The following is an 18,140-nucleotide window of genomic DNA, read 5'->3' as shown; positions in this document are numbered from 1 at the left end:
AAGCCCTCAAGTGGACATCCGCTTCCGTGTTCTGCTCGGTCATCTGGGTTCCTGCTTTTACTCTATTCTTGCTCTTTTGAGGATTGCTTTCTCCTTATTGGCAGCACCTGGATGGATTTGAAAGTTTAGTTTTACTTATTTATTTGTTTATTTTTAAAAAAATTTTATTTATTTATTTGTCAGAGAGAAACACAGTGAGAGAGAGAACACAGGAAGGGGGAGTGGGAGAGGGAGAAGCAGGCTTCCTGCTGTACAGGGAGCCTGATGTGGGGCTCGATCCCAGGACTCTGGGACCTGAGCTGCAGGCAGACACTTGATGACTGAGCCACCCAGACACCCCACTGTTTATTTTAACATTGGTTCCAGCATTGCTTTTACTGGAAAGTTTCAGTTAGAGTTTATCCCTATTATACTTTAAGAAAAGAAGTCTTTAAATAAAGTAGTAAATAGCTTAAAAATAGAAGTGATAGTAGAACAATCGTTAGCTTCTACCAGGACCCTGAGATCATGACCTGAGCCAAAGGCAGCGGCTTAACCCACTGAGCCACCCAGGCGCCCCGGGGCTTACCTTTTAAATTGCGTATGTTCATGTATGAGTAATTAGGGTTAAATTTTTTTTTAAGATTTTATTTATTTACTTGTCAGAGAGAGAACACAAACAGGGGGAGCAACACGTAGAGGGAGAAGCTGGCTCACCACTGAACAAGGAGCCTAGTGGGGTACTTGATCTCAGGACCCTGGGATCATGACCTGAGCCAAAGGCAGACACGTAACTGACTGAGCCACCCAGGCATCTCTGTTAGTGTTAATTTAACAAATCATTGATCTTTTGCCTCAAATCTTAATGTAATGAGATAATAGGTCATAAATAAATAAAAATAATACGATTTCAGAATGCCTTTAAAACATATGCTTTGTTTCTCAGAAGAGGAATTGAGACTCATGTATCTTTTAATCATAAAGATTTCTAAATTTGTTGTAGGAGTTTCAGCATCAATGTCTTAGAATGCTAGTCTCTGCTGGAACAGAATGCTTTAAAAGTAGTTGTTGATTTACAATAAAATACTATTTATTTACTATTTATTTACAATAAAATACTAAAGTATTTTCTTTTGTCTTTGTTCATTTGTACAGCCAGATTCTCCTGAATATAAAGCTGCTTGCAAACTCTGGGATTTGTACCTTAGAACAAGAAATGAGTTTGTTCAAAAAGGAGAAGCAGATGACGAAGATGATGATGAAGATGGGCAAGACAATCAAGGCACAGTGACCGAAGGAGTAAGTGTGCAGCTGGAATGAGTAAGATGGACCTTTGTGAGAGTGGACGAGGCCCCCCTACCTGTGATTTCTTCTGTGCTGCTATGGGCAACTAGGTTTCCTGTGGTGTGGTGTTGGTAACTAGGAGGGTAAGGGGGCATATGACCAGAGATCCCCACTCTGATTACAAGAGATCCTAGGACATCCTGGACATTGAGTGCCATGAGTGGTTGTTTTCATGCGTTGCTCTTACATTAATGCATATTTCCTATTCAGTTTTAAGGAGAACCTTCATATTATCAAGGACTGTTCCAGTTTTGCTGGATTGAGACAGAACAGTAGGCAGTATTGTGATTAAATGTTGGAGAGTCATTGGAATCACCTTAGAAATATTTTTTGTAGCTTGTACTGCTGCTGTTCCCAGAACATGCCAGATGTGCTCTTGCCCCTAGGATTTTGCAGTTGCTCTTCTGCTTGGAACATACGCTTCCTTTGGCTCTTTCTGTGACTGGCTCTTTTTCATGATTCTAACATCACTTAAAATTAAGACAGCTAGGAGAGGACTTTCCTGATGACCTGTCTAAATTGTTTGCCCTGTACCCGTCTTTTCCCATCATCACATCACTCTGTTCTGTGATCCTCAGTTTTTTGTTACTGTATGTTAAATAACTTGTTTATCTGTTTGCATGTTTACTTTCTTTCTTCTTCCAAAGAGAATGATAGCTGCACAGAAAATACCACCTTATTCACCTGTTGCTGGCATCTAGACTGTGAGGGGTGTGTAGGTACTGGTAAACACTTGATGAATGAGCACATGTTTAATTAGAGGAAGAAGGATAATAAAAGTAAGGACATTGCTCTTCTGTAGCTAAATAGTGAGACACCTAAAGATGAGCGTTCCCCTTTCTTCCCTAAGTAAACCTCAATAGGCCTTCTCTTGAAACTTCACAGAGAAAAGAAATGCTAGGTGAATTTCTCAAAAATGTAAATACTTCGGGGCACCTGGGTGCTCGTTCGGTTAAGCATCCAACTCCTGGATTTGGCTCAGGTCATGATAATGGAGCTCCACATTGGGCTCTCTGCTCAGCACGGAGTCCACTTAAGATTTCCCCTCTCCCTATGCCTCTCTGCCACACACACCCACATGCTCTCAGTTTCTCTCTTGCTATTAAAGAAAGAAAGTAACTACTTCTTGGACTCTCAAAATGTAGCTCTTGGGTACCTTGTCACTTCTTTCTGGCAGTTAAATGATTAGAATTAGGTAGAAGGCAATTAACTAGGGATTCCCTGGAATTTTACTCTCCGGTATTAATATAGGAACAGCGATTTCCCCATGCTTTCTTGGGCAGAGGGCTCAGTCGTCTTATAGGCCTCCAAGGTTCTAGTCAAAAAATGAAACCACCTGCATTTAGGACTTGCCTGTGTTTCTTTGGTAAGAAATTGGGAGGATCTTGCACATTCATGTTTATACCTCCCAGGCTTCTTCTTGGCCCTAAGTTCTTGTGAATGGGGAGGGTATTTTCAAGCTTCTCTCTCTTTTTTTTTAAGATTTTATTTATTTATTTGACAGAGAGAGAGCACAAGTAGGCAGAGAGGCAGGCAGAGAGAGAGAGGAAGCCAAGCAGAGAGCCCAATGCGGGGCTTGAGCCCAGGACCCCAAGATCACAACCCCAGCCAAAGGCAGAGGCTTTAACCCCCTGAGCCACCCAGGCACCCCGCTTCTCATTTTTAAATTCAAAATGATTTCCTTGGAGCCTTCCCAGTTGTGGAAATAGGTTCTATGAGTGCATTCGCACACTGCAGCACATGTTGCATGTCATCTGCAACACGTGTTTCCGGAGTAGCTGTTTGGGTTGGGAGGAAAGGAATCTTGGCTGCAGAATATAACTCAGCTCTTTTTGAAACTAACTCTGTGGTACTGTGTTTTAGCCAGGAAGTAAATGACTTAAGCATGGGTATTTTTAGTCTGATTTCATCAGTGTTTTGTTGGTTCTCTAAGCTTATGTAGTTGGAAACTCTCAGAGAATCACATGTTTTATTTGTTAAGTATTTGTTATGTGTTTGTTATTGCCAGGCACTGTGCTGGGCTCAAGAGATGTTAATGTTCTCTCTGTGGAGTTAATGTTGGACCTTAAAATTGAGACTGTACTAAATACAAAAGACCTGTTAGATGAGGACACAAAGACCAATGCTTTTGTGGTTTAAGCCAGAAACACCATTACCCTTTCTTTTGTATGCACAGAACATGGTTCTATAACTCTTTTGTTTAAGATTTATTTATTTATTTTAGGGAGACAGTGAACCTGTCAGGGAGGAGCAGAGGGAGAGAATCTCAAGCAGACTCCCTGCTGACTGCAGAGTCCTACATGGGGTTTGATCTCTCAACCCCAGGATCGTGACCAGAATCAAAAGAGTCGGGTGTTTAAACAGTTGAGCCACCTGGCGCACCCATTTTCTGTAACTCTTGATGCAAACATGCCGTTGCTCACTGTAAAAACCAGCTTCAGACTCAGATCCTGCCTGGCCAAGTACTGTTTGGGGCATATACTTTCCCATGTGGAAACAGTAAATAAGGTAGGAGTAAGTCAGCCAGTCTGCAGGGCAGAAGTAATGTGCATTATTTGATGTGATCTCTGTTTGCTTTTGAGATAGCTAGAATTCTGTCATTACATCTGATAGAGCCACCCCATGGGTAGAAGTATATATTTGCAGCTTTACATGCATCCTTGTTCTACCAGAATATTCAGACTTCAGTAGTTAGGAAGAGCAGATGTAGAGAGAGTCAGGTATCATGGGATATGTTTTCCCTGTCTCAGTTGCTCAGACCCTAAGAAGGTTTGCATTTCCATCATTTCATACATATGGCACTTGAATTTCACTGTTACAGTGTTTACTGTGGAATAGACTTCAGTAAAAGGACCTGATCCAAGGAATTTAGTTGCTGAGGTAACATAAGGAGCCTCCTTCGTTTCATGTATGCCATTCCAGGGGTGCAAGCCCCATGTCCGCATCAGAGCGTTTCTGTGGTATTATTGAATAATACTAAATAAGTAATCAGTACTAAATAAGTACGTTTATAATTGCTTTTTGAATTAATTTTAACATTTTAGCATTGATGTTTGGATTTCTCTCACAGTCATTCTCTCTCTTCTCTCCTTCCTGCTAACCTCCTCCTCCCAGTCTTCTCCAAGTTACTTGAAGGAGATCCTGGAGCAGCTTCTTGAAGCCATAGTTGTAGCCACAAATCCATCAGGACGTCTCATCAGTGAACTTTTTCAGAAACTGCCTTCTAAAGTGGTAAGTGATGCAATTAAAAACAGGTGAGTTAAAGTGTGTTTTTGTTTCATATGGTTTTCATTTTTCAGTACTTCAGAAAATTTATTAGTTCTTAGTAAATAAAGGCATTGGAGGCTGCCGAGTGACCCTCCTTGAGGCCACAGCAGCAAGCACATAGGACATGTTTTACCATTTTATCTTGCCTGAAGGTTGTGAATTTAAAACAAAATTGTTTTTGATTGGTTATTCTTACTGTTTGGTTTTTGTTTTTTATTGTAAAATATATATATAAGATTTACCATTTAACCATTTTAAGTGTATGGTTCAGTGAGGTAGGTATATTTATATTGTATGTCTGTTTGCTTAATTAAAACTCTGTATCCATTAAACAATAACTCCCCATAAAATAAAATAAAGTAAAAAAATAAAATACAAACAAAAAACCCAATAACTCCCCATTCCCTCTCAGCCCCAGCTTCTGGCAACTACCGTTCTGTGTTCTCTATGAATTTGACTGCTCTAAGTACCTGATCATAAGAGAACTCGTACAATATCCTTTTGTATCTGGCTTATCTCATTTAGCATCATTTATTCAGTTTTCATCCAGGTTGGAGCATGTGTCAGAATTTCCTTCCTTTTTAAAGCTAAGTAAATACTCCCATTTGTGCATATACCACATTTTATTTGTCCATTTATCTGCCCATGGACAATGGGTTGTTTCCAATCTTGGTGACTCTTAAAATAACAAAATAAGTTCATAAACTAAGCCTTTTATTTGTAAAAGAGAAGAAACATTCTCTTTGCTCAGGAGACAGAATGAGAATATAAATGAGTTCTTCCTCTTTTAGTTCTGATCTCCTGGTGATAGAGAAGAGAGAGATCTAGTAGTACTCATCTACCCCAAAGAGGAAGAGGTTTTCTAGACAAGTGAGACCCTTTGAAAGTGGCAGGGCCTCTTGTGGCTTCATAACCGAAAGGCAGTGAACATCACTAAAGTCCCACTGTAGCCCATGGAACCACAAACATTTTGATGGCCTCTGCATTCTTGTATTTCTAGACAAGGATATACTTTTAGAAGTACTTCACTGTCGCATGTAACTCCATTGTGATGATTTACTTTTTATCTACCTCCTTCCCACATCCCTCAATTTAAGAACAATTATGTCCATTTTCTTTTGTATCCTTGCCATTTAGTTGGAATCCAGCATGTCACTGGTGTGCAAGAAATGCTTAGTGACTGATGAGCGGCGTGCAGTTTTCCCCATCAGTCATCGACACGACTGGTTATTTAGAGAAGTGTCTTGACTAGTTGTAGGACAGTTACCACATTAGAAGTAAAACAGACAGGCACCTGGCTGGCTAAGAGGGTGGAACATGCAAGTCTTGATCTTGGTGTCATGCGTTCAAGCCCCATGTTGGGTGTAGACTTTACTTTAAAAAGTTAAAAAGAGGACGCCTGGGTGGCTCAGTTGGTTGGACGACTGCTTTCTGCTCAGGTCATGATCCCGGAGTCCCAGGATTGAGTCCTGCATCGGGCTCCCACCTCCACGGGGAGTCTGCTTCTCCCTCTGACCTTCTCCTCGCTCATGCTCTCTCCCACTACCTCTTTCTCAAATAAATAAATATAATCTTTAAAAAAAAAAAAGTTAAAAAAAAAGTTGAAAGAAAGAAAGCATATATGACCACTGCTATTCTAAGTGTGGATCTGATTAGAAAAATACAGTGATTATATTGGTCATATGGTTTAAATTTTAAGAGAAAAGGAAAACTGTACGATGAATCCTCAAAAAATTAAATACAGATTTACCCTATGATCCAACAATTCCACTTTGGGTACATACCCAAAGGAATTGGAAGCAGGAGCTCAAAGAGATGTGTACACCCATGTTCACAGCGGTATTATTCAAAATAGCTAAAACATGGGAGCAACCCGATGGCCCTCAGTAGATGACTAGATAAATGAAATGTGGTATATACATACAGTAGAGTATTTTTCAGCCTTTAGAAAAAGAATGAGGAGAACCTGGGTGGCTTGCTCAGTTAAGAGTCTGCCTTTGGCTCAGGTGATGATCGCAGGGTCCTTAGATCAAGCCCTGCATCCTACTCCCTATTCAGCAGGAAACTTGCTTCTCCCTCTCCCTCTGCCCCTACCCCTGCTTATTCTCTCATTCTCTCTCTCAAATACATAAATGAAATATTTAAAATAAATTAAAAAGGATGAAATTCTGACACATGCTAAAATGAACCCTGAACACATTATAGTAAGTGAAATCAACCTGTCACAGAAGGACCAATAGTGCATGTTTCCTCTTGTAGAAGGTACTCAGAGTATTCAGATTCATAGAGAAAGTAGAATTGTGGTTTCCAGGGACTGGCAGGAAGAGAGAGGGGGGGCAGTTATTGTTCAGTGGGTCTGGAGATTCGGTTTGGGACGATGAAAAGTTTAGAAGCTGGATGATGACCATGGTTGCACAATAGTGTGAAAGTACTTAATGTCACTGAACCACACACTTACAATGATTAAACGGTAAATTTTTTGTATATTTGACCACAATTTAAAAAATATATAAGAAAGGAGTATAGTCTTTATTCAAGACCTACTCTTATTTTGCAGGAGATCATCACCAGTGGTCAAGCCACCAAGGGTGACTTGGAGCAATAAAACATTAATATCCTGGGGCACCTGGGTGGCTCAGTCAGTTAAGCGTCCCAACTCTTGATCTCAGATCAGGGCTTGATCTCAGGATCATGAGTTTAAGCCCCCCATTGGGCTCCATGCTGGGTGTGGAGCTTATTTTTAAAACAAACTAACAAACATGTTTAATATCCTGTTCCTTCATTCCAGGAGAGCTTTTGGGAATACCATGTAGCAAAAGTTGGTTGGAAAAAGCAGGTTCCCATTGGTCCCTCGGGATGTGACAGTTTGAAAGTCAGCAAGGACTGAGATTGGGAGGGCAGGGCAGTTTTTACCTTTCCTTTATGAGCCCTTCCCAAGCTGAATTGGCTGAAGGGGGGGATTGTGAATATGTAGACCCAACAACTGAGATTACAGTCCACCCCAGCCAGGGTGGCCTTGCTATAATTTGTCTTCTGAAGTAGAATTGATAGAGGGGGGGCAGAAAACGGGTTTGATCCAAGCAAAGAAAAGAGTAGGTTTAAGAAAGTAAGGATAAGCTGAGGAATGAGATGAGAGGAAGCATCCCTGAGATCATGCCTTCAGCCCAGTAACTGGGTGAAGGCTGTAGTCTCCTGCTTTTTGTTGTTGTTTGGGCTTCAAGGACTTGAACAGGTTGGAAGAACTTTGAGAGCCCACATAGGAGACCAACTTTTTTTTTTATTAACATATAATGTATTATTTGCTTCAGGGGTATAGGTCTGTGAATCATCAGGCTTACACAGTTCACAGCGCTCACCAAAGCACATGCCCTCCCCAGTGTCCATCACCCACCCACCGTATCCCTCCCCCGCTCGCCCCCAGCAACCCTCTGTTCCCTGAGATTAAGAGTCTCTTATGGTTTGTCTCCCTCCCCGGTCCCATCTTGTTTCATTTTTTGGGGTTTTTTTTGTTTGTTTCATTTTTTTCCCCATGTCCCCCTGCCCTGCCTCTCAAATTCCTCATATCAGAGAGATCGCATGATAATTGTCTTTTTCTGATTGACTTATTTCTCTCAGCATAATACTCTCTAGTACCATCCATGTAGTTGCAAATGGCAAGATTTTGTTTTTTTTTATTTTTGGTCAGCTTCATTTGTTTCTTCCAAGGAACCAAACCTGTAGAAAAGACTTGGGGCAGTGAATACAATGTGGGCATTGTTTTTTTGGTTTTTGTTTTGTTTTTTGTTTGTTTGTTTGTTTGTTTTAAAGACTTTATTTATTTATTTGACAGAGATCACAAGTAGGCAGAGAGGAGGGCAGAGAGAGAGGGGGAAGCAGGCTCCCTGCTGATCAGAGAACCTGGTGCGGAGCTTGATCCCAGGACCCTGGGATCAGAACCTGAGCCAAAAGCAGAGGCTTTAACCCACTGAGCCACCAGGCTCCCCTGTTTTGTTTTGTTTTTAAAGATTTTATTTATTTGAAAGAGGGCACGCATTCAGAGGAGGGGCAGAGGGTGAAGGAAAATCTCAAGCTAACTCCCAATGAGCACAGAGCCTGACACAGGGTGCCATCTCACGATCCCGAGATTGAGACCTGAACTGAACTGAGGAGTCAGATACTTAACCAGCTGAGCCATCCAGGCGTCCCTGCACTGTGGACTTTGTGAAACTCTTCAAGAACATTCCTCTAGCATACTTTACTTATTTTCTTATGATGAGCTAATATTTGATAAGAAATCAGAGAGTGCTTATAATTTTACCTTTTGTGGGTTTTTTTTTGAAGATTTTATTTATTTATTTATTATATAGAGAGAATGAGAGACAGAGACAGGGCATGAGCTAGGAGGAGGAGGCAGAGGCAGAGGGAGAGGGAGAAGTAAACTTCCCACTGAGCAGGAAGCCCGGGCTTGATCCCAGGACACTGGGATAATGGCCTGAACCAAAGGCAGATGCTTAGCTGACTGAGCCATCCAGGCACACCTTTTACTTTGACTCTTTAATGTGGTTTCACTTAATGTGTTTTAGTTTGAAAAAAAATTAATTTGACCAAAATAAGTAGAAGCATTAAGTTAAACATGAAGCTAATAAACTTGCAACCTTATGCAGTTTAAGATCCACAAGAATTTTATATGAGGGGCGCCTGAGTGGCTCAGTTGGTTTAAGCATCCAACTCTTTTTTGGCTCAGGTCATAATCTCATGGTTGTGAGATGAGCCCTGTGTCAGGCTACACGGTTGGCGTGGAGTCAGCCTGAGATCTTTTTCCCGCTCCCTCTCCCCACCCCAACTCCTTCCTCCCAACCCCCTGTCTACTCACAGGTGCGTGTTCTCTCTCTTTAAAGTAAATAAAATATTTAAAAAAATTTTTTTCTATGAAATAGGATAATATTGTGTGATTTAAGTTGAAAAATTAAAAGAGCTTATAAGAACATTCAAAAACATTCTTCTATTTCGTTTTCAGGGATAAATATGTTGGAACCTTAAATTTTAACCTGTGTGATTCTGTGAATTTAGAATTTTTTAAAACATTAAGTTATAGTGTTGGATAATGGCAGTTACCGAATACTACCTATAAACTTGTACAACGTGCTGTTGTGTATTTCATAAATCTCGTTAAAATCAAATTCTTTCTGCTTCAACTATAACAAACCAGTGCTTTACAGCTATGTCTTTAGCCTTGCATCTGACAGAGCTGTTCAGTTGATTAACAGATTGTCAGTGTACTTCCTTGTTTCTCATTTCCTGGATACTTTCTCTTATTTATCATGCCCGGGTTTTTGTCTTCCAGCAATATCCAGACTATTATGCAATAATTAAGGAGCCTATAGATCTCAAGACCATTGCTCAGAGGATACAGGTACGAAGATAACCACATGTAACCATATGTGTTTTAGGGCAGTTCAGCCTGAGATCTTTTGTAGAGGCTTTTAGGAAACAGAAGCGATGTCTTTCTAAGGGGTTATTAACAATATAATAAACAAGTGGAGTGGTAAAACTGATTATAGCTTTGGAGGAGGTAGCATAGTGTCCCTTTTGCATAGTGTCCCTTTTGCATTTTATCTCTAGGGAGGAAAGCAGAATTTTCACTGGCGTTGTAAATCTTGCTCTTAGGACAAAAATTAAAAAGCACTGGCCATAGACGTTTTTAGTTGTGAAAGTCCCATTAGCAATAAAGCTTTGTTGTTTATTCTTATCTGCTTCCAAATAGTTTTAGGACGTCTCAGAGTAAGTTACCCTCAGTATATGTTAGAGGGTAAGGTCAGTGAAAACAGAGGCCTTGTTCTCTTTGAGTGCCTTCCTCCCCGTAGCCCCAGCAGTTGCAGCAGCCAACACTCACTTGGCATTGCCAGGTGCCTGCTCTGTTCTCACTGCTTTGTATGTATTAACTGTTAATTCTGATAGCCACTCCCTGAGGTAGATACCGTTATTATTCCTGTTTTACAGATGAGAAAAACCGAAGCACCGAGCTGGTAAGTCACTGGCCCAAGTCAGCAGCTAGTAAGGAGAAGAGTTGGGATTTGAATCCAGACATTCTGACTCCCGAGTCTGTGCTCTTAACCTCTGCACTGTTACTGCCTCTCCACAGAGTAGGTGCTCAATAGATGTTGATTGAGTTGAATGAATGACGAAATTTAAAACTTGGCGATTAGAGGTTAAGGAAGGTATAGGGAGAAAGAGCTATATTTTACCAGAAATCCAGTTTTTAGAGTTGGACCGACATGGGTTGTCTTCCTAGCTCTGCTCCTTACTAGCTATATCGCTTCGGTCAGGCGACTTGCCTGCTTCCTCTGCTATATGCTGGGTGACCAGTTTGCAGACTCGGAGGGGGCAGGAGTAATGGATGAAGCATTACTCATTACAGAGCACCTATGGGATGTGGCCTTGGTTAGTGTGAGTTAGGGTTCCTCCCAGAGTAAGGAGGGTTTGGGGCTCCCAGTAGATAAAGGAAAGAGGAAAATTTAATGTGTCACATTGTCTCATTAAGAAACGAGACTGAAGGCAAGTGGTTTGCCAGGAGGGAGAAACTTCCTTGGCTTTAAAATTGTAGGAGAGCAGTGAACAGTGACAGTGTAGTAATTACTGGTACCATAATACAGTTTCACAGAATGTTAAAATACAGATTCTCTAATGTATCACCTGGTTTTTAAGGTAGATCCCTAGTTGCTATTGCTAATGACTTAGTCTCCTAGAACCTAAATCCCTGGGGTTTCTAACATCTACCTTGGGGGGAGATGTTTTTGTGATACTGCAGTTCAGATCAGATCTGTATATACACCCCTACCCCAGCCCCAGCCTTCTCTCTGAGACCTCTTTCCTTATCTTGTCTGTTCTTCCTTCCACAAGCTCCATAGAAGCACCTTCTGCCATCACCCTAAGCAAGATCTTGTCCTCTTCTGTCCAAATTATTGTAGTAGTCTCTCCTGCTTCTCTGATGAAGGGCTCTCTGGTCCTTTCTGCATGTTGCTTCCTGACCCTAGCATTCTTTCTATTTTATTCTTCCATTCTGTTCCACAGCCCAGAGCCTTGTCACTTGTTTTCTAGTGCCTCCGCTAGCAAATCACAGTTTCTTTTAACAGTACAACAGAAACCAGCTCTGAATAACTCCAGCAGAAGGGGAATCCTTGGAAAGAGTACCAGATAGCTCATACAATTGTTCAGAAGGCAGGCAGGAGAACTAGCTGTAGGGAAGTAGGCAGAACTCAGGGACATTCATGGCACAGCTGAGGTCATGCATAGTCTTTTTGTGGTGACATTGCCGTTCCCAGTGCCATTTGCCACTGTGGATCCTGGATGTCCACTGCTCCCCTCTGCTTTATTGCCCTTTGCGGGAGTTAGGAATGCATTTTCTCTATTCTCTTGCCCTCACTTTAGTCTCTCAAGACTCCCTTGAGCACGAATTACCTCCCCTTGCCCTGGCTGCCAGGCTGCTAGCAGTGCTGTTACCCACTTACTTGTACCCTCTGTTGTGGAAAGTAGGTTCTTCCCTACTACCTGTACTAGGACTTTTTCCAAATATGGAGGGTCCTCAAGGTGGCTGGCTGGTTCTGTCAGCGGAACATGCAACTCTTGATCCTGGGGTTGTGAGTTCGAGCCCCACCTTGGGTGTAAAGATTATTTAAAAATAAAATCTTTAAGAAAAAAAAAAGATAAACAGAGTGTGCTCAGCTGTTGGATATCTTCACTTGGCAAATCACCAGCTACTCACCTTTGCCTGGCTGTCTGGATTTTGCCTCATTTGTCCTTACTATACAGCCTTTGCTTATGGTCCTTCCTTCCTCCACCCTCTACACCACTTAATTTGGTTTTCTCAGTCTCTTTAGAATGTGTCTGTTCGTTTCTGTGTCCTTCTTGTTAACCCTGTATAACTTCTGCTTAGAGTGTCTTCCTCCTTCCTTTTCTTTGAAAATTGAAGGCAGTTCTCAGTTTACCTGGATTATTTGGGATCGAGTGAGCTTTAAGATATGGCAGCTCTAACAGAGAGCCTAATACATAGTAGGTACTCAAAGAGTTTAACCTCTGTGCTAGACTATTTTATCTGAAGTGGTCTGTAAAACTAGAGGAGTTTTACTTCACACCCTTAATTCACCTTTACTTTACAATCCTTAATCGATTAGTATTCGTGAAGCACTTAGAACAGTGCTTGACACTGTGTGTTTGCTGAATTAAACAACTTTTACATTATTTGATCTTTTAAAAATTGTAAGTTTTTGTGAAACTAACATAGCTCTGATTGTTACGTATCTCAAAAACTTGTGTGTAAATGGACAGTTGTAGTTTATAGAAGAGAAAATGACTTTATATATTGTTCATACGTGTATATTCCAATAAAGTCTTTGAATATGGTGAGAATTTAAAAATATGTGGAATCTTTAAAAAAAAATGTGGAGTTCTTTTTTTCTTAAAGGTCTTGCTGATTAACTTTCAGTTAAGAGGAACTGCTATATTTTGTTGTTTACTCTAGAATGGAAGCTACAAGAGTATTCATGCAATGGCCAAAGATATAGATCTCCTAGCAAAAAATGCCAAAACTTACAATGAGCCTGGTTCTCAAGTGTTCAAGGTTAGTTTTTCGCTGTTGTTGTTTTCATTGGTAAGAGTAGACACCTTAATTTAGAGCCAGCAATTTTTATGCAACAACTTTATTGAGGTGAAATTCACATCATACCATACATTTCACTCAAAGTGTATGATTTAATGGTTTTTACTGTATTCTGAGTTGTGCAGCCATGACCACATTTATTGAACAGTCACTCCATTTGCCCCTAGTCTCCCCATTTTAGGAGCACTGGCTTATTTTCTGTCTCTCTGAATTTACCTATTTTGAACGTTTCATGTAAATGGAATCACACAGATGTGGTCCTTTATGACTGGCATCTTGCACTGAGCATGAAGCTATTAATACATTCATGTTGCAGCATGTATCACTTCTTCGTTCTTTCCATTGCTAAGTAATACTTCGTTACATTTGTATACTATGTTTTAGTTACCCACTTATCAATTGCTAGACATTTGGGTTGTTTCCACTTTACAGCTATTATAAAGAATGCTGCTGTGAACATTCATGTTTAAGTTTTTATGTGGACATAGTATTTTCATTTTGGGGGTATGTACCTAGGAATGAAATTGCTGGTCCACGTGGTAACTATATATTTAACTTCTTGAGGAACCACCAAATTGTTTTCCAAACCAGCTATACCATTTCACATTTGCACTGGAAATCTGCAAGTGTAATTTCTCCACATTCTCAATAACATTTATTTTCCGTTTTTGTTTTTATGATAGCCATCCTTGTTGGTATGAAGTAGTATCTCATTGTGTTTTGAATATTATTTCCCTGATGATTAGTGATGTTGAACATCTTTTTGTGTGTCTATCAGCCATTCACATACCTTCTTTGAAAAACTTTTTAATCAGATCCTTACCCCATTTTTTAATTGGGTTACCTGTTTTTTTATTGTTGAATTGTTAGATTTTTTAATATAATCTTAGACATTAAAGTAGGTGTATGATTTACAAATATTTTCTCCCATTCTGTGGATTGTTTTCACTTTCATGATAATGTCCTTTGACAGAGTTTTTAATTTGGTTAAGTCCAGTTTGTCTGCCTTTTTTTTTTTTTTTAAACTTTTTTTTTATTAACATATAATGTATTATTAGCCCCAGGGATATAGGTCTGTGAATCACGAGGTTTACACACTTCACAGCACTCACCATAGCACATACCCTCCCCAATGTCCATAACCCCACCACCCTCTCCCTACCCCCTTCACCCCAGCAACCTTCAGTTTGTTTTGTGAGATTAAGAGTCTCTTACGGTTTAAGAAAGCATTAATCCAAGGCCATAATGGTTGACACCTGTGTTTTCGTCTAAGAATTTTATACTTTCAGCCCTTAAATCTAAATGTATCCATTTTGGATTTATTTTAGTATACTTGAATTAGGTGTGAGGTAGGAATTTACATTCATTCTTCCACACGGAATGCTCATTTGTCCCAGCACCTTATATTCAAAAGACTGTTCTTTCCCCCACTGAATTGCATTGGCACCCTGTTGAAAATCAGTTGACTTAAGGTGTATGGGTTTGTTTCTGTAATCTCAGTTCTGTTCCATTCATTTATATGTCTGTCTTAATGTAAGATAGAAAGTTTGGTTTTGATCTACTTTTTAGTGAAATATTGATTTAGTCTTTCCTTTAAACTTCATAAATATAAAAAGCAATTTCTGCAGTGCAACACACATTGTGAAATGTCTCTTTCATTTTTTTTTTTTAAAGATTTTATTTATTTATTTGACAGAGAGAGATCACAGGTAGGTAGAGAGATTGGCAGAGAGGGAGAGAGAGCGGGAAGCAGGCCCCCTGCTGAGCAGAGAGCCCGATGTGGGACTCGATCCCAGGACCCTGAGATCATGACCCGAGCCGAAGGCAGCAGCTTAACCCACTGAGCCACCCAGGCGCCCCGAAATGTCTCTTTCATTGCTTTGCAGTTCTCTCCTACAAATTTTACAGTCCTGTAACACAGTTGCTTATAGACATTTTTTGTATTAGTGATAAGTCATTGGGAATTTAGCAGAGGATTTTCAGAAAACCTTTGGGGAGTCAAATCATTTATAGACTTTTGGGCACCTGGGTGGCTCAGTGGGTTAGGCCTCTGCCTTTGGCTCAGGTCATAATCTCAGGATCCTGGGATCAAGCACCATATTGGGCTCTCTGCTAGGTGGGGAGCCTGCTTCCCCCTGTCTCTCTGTCTGCCTCTCTGTCTACTTGTGATCTCTTTCTGTCAGATAAATAAATAGTCTTCAAAAAAATCATTTAGACTTTCAGAATGCTGCCTCAAATAGAGTTGCTTTTGGTAGTTAACCTATCTTCAGCTTTTAATCAATATTCATCTTTTAAGAAACTTTTAGTAAAGGGCGCCTGGGTGGCTCAGTGGGTTAAGCCGCTGCCTTCGGCTCAGGTCATGATCTCGGGGTCCTGGGATCGAGTCCCGCATCAGGCTCTCTGCTCAGCAGGAGCCTGCTTCCTCCTCTCTCTCTCTCTGCCTGCCTCTCTGCCTACTCGTGATCTCTCTCTGTCAAATAAATAAATAAAATCTTTAAAAAAAAATTAAAAAAAAAAAAAGAAACTTTTAGTAAAAATCAGAAACGAGCTATGAAGTTCTTGTATTCTTAGTCCTTGATAGGACATTAATAGTAGAATACTAATAGTTTGTTGATGCAGTTAAGATTGTACATTTTGGTCTGATTATTTTCCGTAAAATAAATTTTAGAGAGAGGTGAAACTAGATTTGATATATTAATATGCTATTGATTTAAGCAAGTATATTCATCCTAAATTTGTGTGCATAGCCTTTAATCTTAGAAGTGTATCTTTGTATCAGTTTTTAAGTCAGTGGACACAGATAGAGTTCATTGAATTTTCACCCATTTGTCCTTGTTCACTGTTAGATCTTTGTGCATTACTTGACTAATTATGAAAGAGCTGGGAGGCTTTTTAACTTATGTATAATTGTGATGATGTTCTCAAAGATGGAAAGGTTAGAGGATGCAGCTTTATGGATAGTAAATGGATGCCTACTCCAAATGGAAGAGTGCCATAGAAAGTGTCCAGTGCATGACTGATGGCATTTTAGACTGTCCCTGTTTTCCTAAACCAAGTAATTTTATCTTGACAGGATGCAAATTCTATTAAAAAAATATTTTATATGAAAAAGGCAGAAATTGAACATCATGAAATGGCTAAGTCAAGCCTTCGAATAAGGTATGTTTTTAAAATGTCTATACTCGGGGCACCTGGGTGGCTCAGTCAGTTAATTAAGTATCTGCCTTTGGCTTGGGTCATGATCCTGGGGTCCTGGGATCAACCACCACATCAGGCCCCTTGCTCAGCACGGAGCCCTCTTCTCCCTCTGCTCCTCTCCTGCTTGTGCTTTCTCTCTCTTTCAAATAAATTCAATCTTAAAAAATAATAATAATGAAATAAAATGTCTAAATCCGTGTGCCTTTTTTATTTACCAAATTTTCTAGCTAGTGGAATCAATGGAAGGGTTGAGGAAGAGCTATATCTATTCTCTTCAGAATCACATTATCAACTGTAATTATACTTTTCAAATGCAATATACTTCTTGTTTTCCACTGCATTGTGCTGCCGAAGCGAGCACAATGCAGTGGAAAACAAGAAGTATATTGCATTTGAAAAGTATAATTACAGTTGATAATGTGATTCTGAAGAGAATAGATATAGCTCTTCCTCAACCCTTCCATTGCAGCTGAAAGGCTTTATTTAAAAACAGTTTGGGGGCACCTGGGTGGCTCAGTAGGTGAAGCATCTGCCTTCAGCTCAGGTCATGAACCCAGGGTCCTGGGATCAAGTCCCATGTTGGGCTCCCTGCTCAGCGGGAAGTCTGCTTCTCCCTCTGCCTGCCACTCTGCTCTGCTCTCTCTCTGACAAATAAATAAAATCTTAAAAAAAAAAATTTTTTTTTGTAAAACAAACAATTTTTGAGGTTAAATACTATTATCTACTCATTGCTATATAGGTACATATTCATATTTAAATGTGACATACTACGTATTAATGTATATTATATATGGCAAGCATCTATATAATATCATGGTATTTTTGTGTTATATTTAATGGTATATATTTATATCGGCAGCAAGAGCATTTAGCCAGATGTCAGGAGATCAGAGTCTCATCCTGGCTCTTTCTTGTGCAAGGACTAGGACTTTGAACAAGTCTTACTTCTGGGATTCCATTGCCTCTTTCAAGAAATGGAAGCTGAGGTGGCTGCTTTCAAAGCTTTCTTCTGACCCTGACATTTCCTTCATTACCAGATCCTTGGTCACTGCAGGGACCATAAGCACTCCAGGACCAGCCCTCATCTTTTCTCTTTGGCAGAGTCCTGCGATTTTGGAGCAAAGTGTTCTGTACAGTAATGGCTCAAATATTTGAGCATTTCTACTTAGAAACAAAACAACAAAAAAAATGCTTGCTTCCTTTTTTTGTTTACCTAGCATTCTGATTCCAGCTGTCAGTTTTCTGAGGCTATTTATTTATTTATTTATTTATTTATTTATTTTTAATCTTATCTCTGGATAGGACTCCAGCAAATTTGGCTACAGCCAGGCTGACAGGTCCTTCTCACAGTAAAGGCAGCCTTGGTGAAGAGAGAAATCCCACTAGCAAGTATTACCGGTGAGAGAGTGAGTGTGTTTAGTCTGAGAACTGACCTTGTTTATGAGGCTAGGCTTACTAGTGTTTGCCTGATGGCTATCAGGAAGTAATTCTTTGGGGTATAATTGGGTTATTATGACAATTGTTATCAAATAACCCTTATTTAAAAGGTTGAGGTGCTATATAGTCGGCCTGACCTGCCTGACTTCTGGAAAATGATTAAGCAGAAGTTGTCAGGGAGTGTTTAATATTTCCAGTAAAATAAATTGTGGAAAAATACTAAAAGATTCTGTATTCGAAATAGAATTTGTGTTCATTGTAGGATATGAACATCTTAGAA

The 18,140-nt window shown here is 40.0% G+C and overlaps 1 protein-coding gene across 14 annotated transcripts in view; it reads left to right on the top strand.

Moving 5' to 3' along the window:
- Window positions 1-18,140, top strand: part of PBRM1 (polybromo 1) — a 129,090-nt gene that overhangs the window by 21,712 nt on the left and 89,238 nt on the right. For 13 of the 14 annotated variants that reach the window (XM_032321768.1, XM_032321763.1, XM_032321790.1 and 10 more), the window contains 6 exons: window positions 1,135-1,278; window positions 4,438-4,554; window positions 9,914-9,982; window positions 13,088-13,186; window positions 16,299-16,384; window positions 17,726-17,821. In XM_032321768.1, the coding sequence (XP_032177659.1) occupies window positions 1,135-1,278; window positions 4,438-4,554; window positions 9,914-9,982; window positions 13,088-13,186; window positions 16,299-16,384; window positions 17,726-17,821 (611 nt within the window). Of the gene's footprint in view, window positions 1-1,134; window positions 1,279-4,437; window positions 4,555-9,913; window positions 9,983-10,569; window positions 10,596-13,087; window positions 13,187-16,298; window positions 16,385-17,725; window positions 17,822-18,140 lie in introns of those variants that run through there. The other variant, XM_032321852.1, reaches the window with a different exon arrangement.

Source organism: Mustela erminea, chromosome 1 (assembly GCF_009829155.1).
Source record: "Mustela erminea isolate mMusErm1 chromosome 1, mMusErm1.Pri, whole genome shotgun sequence".
Classification (NCBI taxonomy): Eukaryota; Metazoa; Chordata; class Mammalia; order Carnivora; family Mustelidae; genus Mustela; species Mustela erminea.
Note: the sequence above shows the minus strand (reverse complement) of the source record. Positions and strands in the feature narration are given on the sequence as shown.